Genomic DNA, 11790 nt, shown 5'->3' with positions numbered 1-11790 from the left:
ACGTATTTGTCGGCCGCATCGGAGGAGTCTTTGGTTTTGGACGTCCTTCGTCGCGGGGCTGTGACAATGCAGCCGACGAATTCGGCCTTCGGAGGACCCGGCCTGRRGTTTTGGACACAGCCAAAGCCTTCAGGACACAAGGGTGAAATTGCGAGTGTTGGGAACGGACCAATGACTCTAGCTTGCCCTGTGTGCTGCTAGTTCCTCATTGCGCATTCAGCAGTGCTGAACAGAAAAGGGTCTCCTTTGGAACAGTTTACTGGCAGACTTGACGTAACATTCAGAACATGTTCAAGCTATTCAAACCACTTTGTCAGTATTCTGAAAATTTTATGTCATAATTACAATTTATATATAAAAAAAAAACAATAAAGTTTTTGGTACGAACTAGTATACCACCCAGATCTAACTAAAATTAAACATTTCGGTATCAAAGACAAGACCACGTCTCGTCCAGCCCTAACACCCCTCATCATGTTGAGAGATTAGTGGCAGCTAGAATATCAAGGGGTAAATTCTTTTGCAATGCATTGCCCATTTTAACATCACTGGTTGTGTGTTAAGTCACTGCAGACTTGTGTGTCTACATACCTGTCCTCTGATGTCTATTATAAGTTGCTGGAATGTTTTCATCCTCTTCATTATTTTATCCTGAATCTGAGAGCTGAAATAATGGATTCGTTCCTGCGACATGAACAAAAGCAAATTATTAAAAAGTATCTGTCTGATTTTACGCTTCAGATACTTTGGTGCCATTATGGTACCTCTACAGCAGTTAAACTATCCAAACAGCCACTGGCTCTCAGCATTAGCCTCTGATAAGCTTTTCCAAGAGACAAACTTCCAAGAATTTCAGACTCGCTGCAGGCCTGTCTTCGCTGCACATCCATCCTCAAACTGTGATTGGCTGCTGCACACACCYCTAACGTGAGATCCTCACAGAGGTCTGGACCTGCACAGACATCTTCTTATTTATGTACAGTCTTAATATTTGTGGCATTATTGTAATCAATGCTGAGGATTACTCTGTCTGTACCGTTCATGTATCCTGCCGTCGTCTCAAGACACAGTCCCTCCAGCGTCCCATTCAGCCAAATCTTCTCTTTGCGGTCCAGTGTGGCCTGAACTTGAAGACCTGACACATGAGGCCAAAACAGGGCATGGCCCCCCAGCTCCAGGCTCAAATTATCTACTCTCCACTGGGAAGGATAAACAAAGTGGAATTATAATTACCACAATAAATAAATAAATAAATAAATAAATAAATAAATAAATAAATAAATAAATAAATAAATAAATAAATCTACAGATTTAATTTGTGCTCATAGAACATGAATATAAAACTTTTTTTGTTTTTCTTTGTAGTGCATGATTTACCAGCTGCACTTTGTGATGATTTTAACCATGAGCCCTAAAACATATTCTGCACTTTTATAGTGGTTTGACAAACAGTTTGAAGGACAGTTGGAAAATTACAGGGAGAACTAACTCTTCTGAGATAAAAAAAAAAAGAGTTTCTTTCTCTCAAGAATCCATTAGAAAGTTACCAAATGTATCATACAAATACCAATGTATGAAATATCAAAAATACATTTGTTACTGTAAAGACAAAACAGTCTTTGAAAACTGAAGCTTTATTTCCAGCTTTAAACTACATCTCCAATAATGCATGTGAATTATTTTACCCACAAAATGACAACATCCCACCACTAGGTGGAGCTGCTCAGAGTTCAAAATTCTTCGTGAAAAGAATCTCCATTTTGCTGCATTTTTACAGGCTACTTTTGCTGTGGCCCACCAGTTGCAGTGAGAAGTGGGAATTTCCCACTTACAAGCTAAACTAGAATGCCCCTCTAGTGGGAATTTCCTATCAGAAAGTTGGAGAGTTCGGAATTCAAGATGCCAGCTCACCATTAAACAGTGAGTAAAACTCTCCTATTTTTACTTTAATAGTATTTCTATATTATTTATTCCACATTTACTCAGTCGTAGATGCTGTACTTTTCAGTGTTTATAAAAACTCTGCTTCTATGCAGAAAATGTTTTAGTGGTGCTCAGCCGTAGCAGTGAGATGAGAAATGTGACATTTACCGTTCAAAGTAAAAATGTGGAAGTTAATTACAACTGGCCCTTTGAGGGCCACCATAAAGAACGCAGTGTGCTGCATCCAAACTGCCAAAATCAGATCTGATTGTTTCAGTTTCAAGACGAAAATTGCATCATTTTGTTTGCATCGTCGACATTCTGGCACCTTCTTGTCGCAGCCCACTGGCCAAAAGGGCTCAGACGCTGCTGCTGATTGTTCTACCCAAAAGCATACATTTATAAAGATAGTCAAACAGCCAGAAACTCATGGGTGGAGACAAAACAGATGTTATGCACGGACAAATATGTCTAATAAAAACTGTGGAGCTTTAACCGAGACAGATYTGTGCACAAATAACGTCAGGTGGCGGGTCATTTCATTTCTGCATTGTAGACTCCAGTGGGAAGAAACCCCTCCCGTGCAGTGACATATACTGCAGCGGTATCGCGTTACATTTGTGCCATCGGCTTGTGTGTGCAGTAACACTGATTTGAGAGCAGATATCAATATGAACAAACAATAATTTGAACGGTGTGCACTCAAATAACACACGCTCACGCAGCTCCCTCCCTGCTTGTGCTCGACTCCTTCCCTCCATCCTCTCAACTTTGTCTGCTCGCGCGGTTCCCTCCCTCCTCTCAACCTCCCCTCCACTCGCTAGCAGAGCTCTGTGCTCACAACCCAAATGTTATACGTAAATGAACCACAATACCAGCCAATCACAGACAGGCTTTTTTCATCCAATCAAAGCACTTATTGCGAATCTACCAAATCAAGAGACGGAAATGACAAAATCTTAGGTGCAAGGCCCATTAAATCAGCAAAAGATAYTAAGAGATATTTTATATATTTTGTAGCCCAGAATATTTAGTTAAGCATACAAATGTGCTTACTGCCATTGTGTATTTTAGGCAATGCATCTCTGTAATCCAGGTTAAAAAAAACACAAGTTTAACTTAACTTTTAAAATTATTATTATTATTATTTTTATTAGGCTCTTATAAGCAAAATTTTAAATTACATTAAGATAAATTACTGTTGGTTTTGATATTATTTATAGGCATTCAAATTAATTTATTAATCCCTCTTCATTGCTGATATTCTGTTGTATCAAGAGTACTTAATTTGAATATCTACAAATAATATCAAAACCAACAAGTATCCTAATCCTAATGCATTTTAAAAATATTTTCTAAAATACACAATGACAGTGACCACATTTTTATGCTTAGCTAAACATTGTTGAGCTACAAAATTTAAACATATTATCTTTTGGCAAAAGAGAATATGTTTAAATTTAAATATATTATATTTTGCCAAAAGATGATAATAGTTAAACATGTGGGTTTTTTTTTCTACCTGGATTACAGAGATGCATTGCCTAAAATACATAATGACAGTAAACACATTTTTATGCTTAGCTAAACATTGTTGAGCTACAAAATTTAAACATATTATCTTTTGGCAAAAGAGAATATGTTTAAATTTAAATATATTATATTTTGCCAAAAGATGATAATAGTTAAACATGTGGGTTTTTTTTTCTACCTGGATTACAGAGATGCATTGCCTAAAATACATAATGACAGTAAACATATTTGTAAGCTTAACTATTCTGGGCTACAAAATATATAAACTATATCTTATTATTATCTTTTGCTGATTTAACAGGCCTGCATCTAAAATTTTGTCCTTTCTGTCTCTTGGTTTGGTAGATTTGCAATAAGTGGTTTGATTGGATGAAAAAAGCCTGTCTGTGATTGGCTGGTGACGTGGTTCATTTACATATAACATTTGGGTTGCGAGCACAGAGACAGCTGCGAGCCAGCAGAGGGGAAGGTGAGAGGAGGGGGAGGGAACCGAGCGAGCAGATGCAAAGTTGAGAGGAGGGAGGGAAGGAGCCGCACACAATCAGGAAGAGAGTTGAGCAAGCAGGGAGGAAGCTGTGTGAGCGTGTGTGTTATTTCAATGCACACGGTTCTAATTATTGTTTGTTCATGTTGATATCTGCTCTCAAATCAGTATTACTGCGCACACAAGCCGATGGCACAAATGTAACGCGATAGAGTGGGAGGGTTTTCCCAGGAGCTCAGGAGTGTGTCTCAGGAGCCATGATAGGTGCGTGTGAAAACAAAAGCCGAACAACCACATGACCGTGCATCGTCCGGTTGGCTGCTGAGCGACCATACTGAAGCTTTAACGGTCACGTGGTCTTCAGTGAAAATGAATTTGACACCCCTAATCTAAAAGCTCTTGCGTGGAGAAGGAGCTACAGAGCCAACCATTCACACACACACACGATTTAGAGCAGCTAATTAACCTAACAGTAGCTATGTTTACATGTGCAAATTTTTTTGACCAGACTGAAATGTATTTCAGTTAAATAATCCGAAGGCATCGTTTGTATGGGGATAACCCGATCATGACGAGTGTTTACATGCACCAGGCTTTCATTCAGAATAGAAGCACTGACATGCACAGTTGTTAACTTTCCCTAAAAAAYCAGAAGAATTTCTACTTCTGTGATGAACATAAACAAACAGCTTCTGAGCTCAGAATGAACCTGCAACAGGTTTTGATGATGGTGGAGACGTTACTGCACTCCTTGGTTGAGCTACAGGTGATGCACAGATTACTTGCACAGAGTATTTATTTATTTATTTATTTATTTATTTATTTATTTATTTATTTATTTATTTGTTTGTGAAGCAGCACAGGCTGTGTGTCTTCTTTCTTTATTGAATGAGAGAATAGGAGGAAAAGTTCTGTCTGCTGGAAACCGCTGGATGAAAGTCAGCAGACATGTGTATTCAGGTAAGTTTTCCACAATCAGAATATGATGATCAGATTAAGTGTTTACATGCACATTGTTCAGATTATCAATCAGCATAAACCACCTCTTTTATTCCGATTACAAATTCATTCGGATCGAGCTGAATCGGGTCAGAATAACCAGAATGGGGTGTTTACATGACACATTTTTATTTCGAATGGCCGTTTAATCCGATTACTTATGTCCATGTAAACGTAGCTTTTCATGTTTTTGGTTGGTGGAAGGAAACCCATCTATGCTTGGGAAAAACATAAACTCCACAGAAAGGAGAACCAACTGTTCCACCATCCAGCCTCTTTCTTCAACATGTCAGATACATATCAGAAATTATATTTTATTGGCTGAAATCAATTGTTTTGTGATTTCATAACAAGCAACATCAAACATTGAAAATACAAAAAAAACCTTTTGAATCAGGTGAAAGATATTTCTTGGCCAATGGTCGCCTTTGCAAAAGAGATCTGTGATCTCAATGGGATTTGCTTTGTTAAATAAAGGTTAATAATGTGCACATGTTAAAACAAATATCAGGACTGATATAGAATTTCAGCAGTGGATATCTACATAAAGCATGACCAGGTAGAACAGCACCGTATCAGGATGGACTTTTACCTCAGAGAGCAGAGCCATGTTGGTCCTCTGAGCTGTGGAGGAGTTAGTGAGGGCYAGTGTGAAGCTGCACTGATGAGGTTGACCCGTCACTGTCAGCTGAGACTGAGTGTAGAACAYCTTCTCTCCTGAGTTTACTCTGTGAGATCCAGACCATGACAGTCTCTGACAGACACACAAAAAATCATCAGCAAATAAACTAAAACAAAGAGAAAATCTTTAAAAACTGTTGGATCATTCAAGTGGAAAAAAAATAAAATAAAAAATAAATAGAATAAAAGTTATTCACTTAACTAATGTTACGCATAACTACAAATACCATTTGAATCATCAGTATCTTACCTGCAGCACACAGGAGTCAGATTTATTAAGATTATGCTGTGTTGTCTGTGTGGACTCACAGGCTGGTGGGGACAAACTCCCAGCTCAACCCTATGTTCCAAATGGTTCCTGAGGTTGGTTTGAACSTTGACCAAGAGTTCATTTGAATGACAAGCTGAAGGGGACGCTCCATCCAGAGCAACATAAACCTGAAGGTTATGCAGCCCACGAGAAAATATCTGGAAAAAACAAAATAAATGACAAACACTTGGAGTGTTTTAAAAACACCAGCTGTAAGTTAAGAACCTCAAAACTCCAGTCAGAAGACTACCTGGTACGAGCTGTTTTGTCTGAAACCTTTGCCGTCCCATGTGATTTCTGCCATCTGTGAGTACAAGTTTCCCCCCGGACTCACTGACACACAGCCCTTAACAGAAGATACGACCATCTGAGCAGACAGACACACAAACATGCAGATTAAGAGCTCAGATACAGCAGTAAAAAAAAATCATGTGATTCTGGACAATTTATACCAGTTTCTCTCTCTTCATAAATACAATATGGGTGTTATGGAAATATTTATTTAACAAAGACAGAAATACATGGTCCAAGAATGAAGGTACTCCATGGAATGATCAGCTGAGTTTTATTGCAACAACAGGAACACAGAGAACAACATCAGACTGTCCCACTGCTCTCTGCTCCTGTCTCTGTGCTTCTGCCTCGTCCCYAGACAGTTGAGAGGTCTCGTATATATATTGTTTAACAAACACTATCATGTCATCTTAGCAAGATTTCATCCTGGGTCAAGGGAAAACAGAGATAAACACAAGTGATATCTAAGAATGATTATTGTTGTTAGCAAATCTTGCTCTGACTTTAATCATTCTATCTGCAGATAAACAGCCTGTCATGAAAACCTAGGTCATTAATGTCCTAAATTACTGGCTTAAACCTAAAAGTGTTAGTTCCACCATATCTCCCCTATCTGATCATTAAATCACCAATTAAATGATCAAAAAAAAAACAACCCTTTAATGTATTAAACAAATTTATGTCAACACAAACCTAAGTATATGTACTTTTCTAAAATCCCAACCCCAGTAATTCAATTTTTATTCCTCCCAGACATAAAAATATTCATCATCAGGGTATTTGCTCATAATTCTCTCTTTCCACCCTTGAAACTGCTTTTCTGTCCCATTTTCTTTATACCATGCTGAATAATGCTGTAGCTTTGTGCATAACTCCAAACGATACTCTGCTCGTTCCACAGGGTCCAATGTCGTCTCCAACCTGTTGTCTTCTTTTGGAAGTAGGCCTTACATCTTCATTCTTAGTTGATGGTTTTGGTGCCTCTGGTGGAGAAGAAGTGGGGCCTTGTCGTTCTCCTGTTGCAGTCTGGAAATCTCCTTTTCCAGATCCTCTGTTCGTGAGGCTGAATCCAGTTGTTCTTCCAGTTCTGCTGCCTGAAGTAACTCCTCTCTCTCTGTGGTTCTGGTTCTGCAGCAGTCTTCTTTTCAGTAACTTGTTTGTTTTCCATCTGTGTCTCAGTTTTCTCCAGCTGTCCTTCAGACGTCAGCTGTTGTGATTTCTCCTGTTTGTTTCCAGCCAGAACTTTGTTCAGATAATACTTAATGTTGGAAGCCAGAAGCGGTGCTCCAGTTTGATTCGGAGTCAGTCCATCAGACTTGAACAGATGTTTTAGTTCCCAAAAGAGATCAAAATTGTCAACAAATCTCACAGAGTAGTCAGCACAGGACTTTTCCAAAAAACCATTAAGAGCAAACAGCCTACTGAATCTTTCAGCCCCTCCTTGGGTTGTAGGGATGGGTCCACTCATCAACTCATCCATGTTGAGATTCTTAACTGCATTCAGCAACTGAATGAAATCCTTTTTTCAGGATTTCTGACTGTCGGTTCATDACTTCATCACTTCCTGTATGAATGATGAGTGTCTTCAGAGCTGAATACTCAGCTGAGATTTCCAGAATCTTCTCTGAGGTCAGATACTTTATCAACAAAACTCAGAACTTTGACTTTTTTCTTGTTCCAGAAGCATCTGATCTCATTCACCATTTTATCTGTGGTGATCAGCATTTCTTGATTCTTGAAAGTCTCTCTTTGGACCTGTTTTTTGCTTTGAGTTGGATCTGGATCTGGTCTCAGGTCCCTCACTGAGATCAGAACACAAACTTTGTTCAGACTCAGTTTCTTCCAGTGGTGTGAATCTATTTTGAAGAAAGACTGCTCTGTCTTCATTTCTCTGGCTGTTATCAGGTGTTTTGATTACAGCCTGTTGCTTTCTTKTCCTTGCTGGWGGAGAAAAAACATTTCTKTGTAACTCTGGCCATTCGATGTCATCTAAGAGCTGAATCCTTCCTGAGAGATTTTTTGGTCTGGCATGAAGAGAGTTCCATACAGCTTCACTCTCAGAAGCAGCTCCCATCTCCTCGTCCTGTGGATCTCTCCTCTCAGCCTTCTCACCCATTTGAATGCATGTTGAGTTCTTCAAAGCATTCATCTCTTCCAGACGATGGATCTTGAGCTCCAACACGTCACCTTTTGGAGAAGATGGCAGAAATCCTCTTTGGAAAAGAAAGGAGGCATCTTGAAGCTTTTCTGTACTCACTCTCAACAGTTGATGTTATAAAATCTTCTCAGGTTCTTCAACAGCAAAATATAAAATCCAATGTTRTCTGCTTATTCAAGATCATCCATCATGGTTGGTGGTCACCAGCGTATTTCTGTTGTTAAAAATTTACCACAAAAAGGTTCTTTTGATCCAGCTGGAGTCACGGTTCTGAGCAGTCCATGCTCACTCGTATCAGTCCACCTGCAACGTGGCCTTGGTCTGTTGATCTCCTAGTGGCCCTGCGACAATGCCTACTGTTATGGAAATATTTATTTAAGAAAGACAGAAATACGTGGTCCAAGAATGAAGGTACTCCGTGGAATAATCAGCTGTTTTATTGCAACAACAAGAACACAGAAAACAACATCAGACTGTCCCACTGCTCTCTGCTCTGTCTCTGTGCTTCTGTTTCGTCCCGAGACAGTTGAGAGGTCTCATATTGTTTAACAAACACTATTATGTCATCTTAGCAAGATTTCATCCTAGGTCAAGGGAAAACACAGAGATAAACACAAGTGATATCTAAGAATGATTATTGTTGTTAGCAAATCTTGTTCTGACTTTAATCATTCTATCTGCAGATAAACAGCCTGTCATGAAAACCTAGGTCATTAAAGGATGTCCTAAATTACTGGCTTAAACCTAAAAGTATTAGTTGCACCYTAATGGGTATGTTTATTTTTGTGTTTATGTATATTTTACATTTTTATTTTTTGTCTGTAAATGTACAGTTGCTCGAAGCCTTGGATTTCCCCCAGGGATTAAGAATGAATGAATGAATGAATCAATCAATCAATCAATCAATCAATCATCAATCAGTTATGCTCTCTTCACTTTCAGCCTTTGAAATGAGGATCTACCAACCTGTTGTGCTGACAGCAGCACACACGCCTTACCCCCCTTGGAGTCAGACTGCAACAGTTCATCCAGGCTGAGGGAGATGTTGACAGGGACTGCACCATCCCACGACACACGGGTCTGCAGAATACACATCCAAGTCAGATCTGAAGGGACACTAGTTACTCTTACAGGAAAGCTGATGGACCAGTAACGTGTAGGATCATGTACCTGGTGTCTGGTGCTTTGCTCCATCTGTGAGCTGTGGGCCTCAGTGTGCAGGGACAGCTGCCTCATTGTGGAGGAGAAAGGATGTTCCAGGACCAGCTTGGTCTCATTTCTCTCCTCAGAGTGCTTCCATGAGCTGAGAGCTCTGATCTACAAGAGAGGAAACCAAAATCAGCATCATTTTGGTATTACACATCATCAGGTAAAGCATTGTTTACTCATTTGTTTATTTCTACAGCTGACAAAACAGACATACAAACATGCAGATGATCTGTGTTTTTGCTGTGTATTATTTACTGTTTTAGGTTTTATACTTCATTTTGTGTTTTTAGATGTTTTGTGTTTAGTTCTGTTCTAGTGTTTCTCTGTCCCTGTTCTTTGTAATCATCAGACTCAGCTGGTGACACTTTTCGCACTATGCCCTTGTACTTATCAYAGTGTTTTGGCCAGACGTGTCATGCACGGTTCAGAAAATTGACCAATGTAGTATGAGCACGCCACCATATTGGAAGGGGTGGGTTGTTGATGTAAACATTTTATCAGGGCTGGATTTTTGTCTGGAATTGTATATAAATATCAGTTTTCATTGGTCAGCTCCTGCCTGTTAGAAACATCATCCACTTACAGGTGTAACTAGGCAACATGTTTTTGCCTGGTATGATAAAACAGTTAGGTCCTTATCTATTTGGACACTGACAAAGTTCTTTACCTGTTTGTTGAAACACATTCAAGTTATAGTTATTTAATGTACATGGACATAAAGTCCAGACTTTCAGCTTTCATTTGAGGGTATCCACATTAAAACCAGATGAAGGGCTTAGGAGTTCTTAACATGTGCCCACCCTGCTTTTACAGGGACCAAAGGTAATTGGACAATTGACTCAAAGACTGTTTCATCATCAGGTGTGGACAGTTCCTTCAATATGTCATTCTCAATTTAGCAGACAAAAGACCATGGCCCATTTTTATAAAACTCCTTAAAATTACTCTTAAGAATGCTGCTCAGAGTGGACTTATGTGTAAAAAAAATTCTTAGTTAAAAGTTGAGAGTAAAAGTCAGTTATCAAGCGTCTCAGTCTTTAAGCGAAGTGAAGGAGTAATCCTTAAGTGTCAGTCTTATGGTGCGTTCACACCAAACGCGATTTCAGCGTCAGGAGCATCAGGTTTACATGCAAAGTCTATGGTGGACGCGCTTCAAGCAGCGTCGGGAAGTGCTGCGGCGCCTCAAGCGCGATTAGAGCAGCGCGATTTGAACGATTTGAATGATCTGAGCGTTCGACGTGCTTGATGCTCCAATCGCTGAAGTTAGAAAATCTGAACTTTTGCAGCTCGACGCACCGCGTCAACCAATCAGAGAGACTCCACTGTGTGACGTAGTGACATATTTCCCGACGGGACAGTTTGCTGAATGATGTCCACTAACCTGAAACAGATGGAGAGGAGCGCTTTAGCTGAAATCGAGTGCCTGCAGTCGGTGTCCTGACAGAGATARCCTCACCAATGCGTGGCAGCGGCTCATCAGACTGGAAAAACAGTCCTGAAAGCGAGCTGTGAGCCTCTACTCTGAATTATCTGGTGAATTAATTATGAATTAATTATCTGATGAACGTGACATGCTCTTGCTCTGTAAATAAAGCAAAGCCACTTCCTCGTCTGACATTAAACAGAGCCCGACAGAGGAGGGAGGGGCGGGGAGGTTCTTGCCGTGCAGCGCTTCAAGAGCTGACCTGCGTCTGGCCTCAAAGTGCACAAGCGTCCAACTTGAAGCGGTGGATGCGATTTTGAAGCTGAAATCGCGTTCGATYTGAACGCAGCATTAGAGCTGATTTGCMACACCTGGCTGTGCTGCAAAGCTGATCCTGGATGACTTCGTTAGAAAAACCCCGACATGGACCAATCACTGCCTCGGATTTRWTGTRCAAGAATATTGTTTGAGTTTCTTGGTGCGTTGCTTGAACTGCTGGGTCAGAGAAATGTCAAGATAAGACTGTAAAAATGCTAATTTCACTTTCAACATGCTAATGTTGTCACCTTGTATTGATTGTCTGTAGAATTACACAAAATGTRCTCATTTGCATCATGAAAACGGACGAAAATTTCACAATTTTTTAAAATCAAAAACTCAGCAGCTTTAAAGTTGTTTTATGTCTCAGAGCCTGAGGTCATGTTGAGCTGCTCCCTTCTCTTCACCACTGTCTGCAGACAACACCGGCTTTACACACAGACACACAACCCGCTCCG

The 11790-nt window shown here is 39.9% G+C and overlaps 1 protein-coding gene across 1 annotated transcript in view; it reads right to left on the bottom strand.

Annotated features, from left to right (window-relative positions):
- The window catches only part of LOC106534493 (uncharacterized), a gene marked incomplete at both ends in the record, with an annotated part of 32558 nt that overhangs the window by 16148 nt on the left and 4620 nt on the right, over positions 1-11790 (bottom strand). Inside the window, 8 exon segments of the mRNA XM_014031147.1 lie at positions 592-684; positions 765-952; positions 1037-1199; positions 5532-5693; positions 5930-6088; positions 6181-6297; positions 9349-9462; positions 9553-9699. Coding sequence (XP_013886601.1) covers positions 592-684; positions 765-952; positions 1037-1199; positions 5532-5693; positions 5930-6088; positions 6181-6297; positions 9349-9462; positions 9553-9699 — 1143 coding nt within the window.

Source organism: Austrofundulus limnaeus, unplaced genomic scaffold (genome assembly GCF_001266775.1).
Source record: "Austrofundulus limnaeus strain Quisiro unplaced genomic scaffold, Austrofundulus_limnaeus-1.0 Scaffold1190, whole genome shotgun sequence".
NCBI lineage: Eukaryota > Metazoa > Chordata > Actinopteri > Cyprinodontiformes > Rivulidae > Austrofundulus > Austrofundulus limnaeus.
Note: the sequence above shows the minus strand (reverse complement) of the source record. Positions and strands in the feature narration are given on the sequence as shown.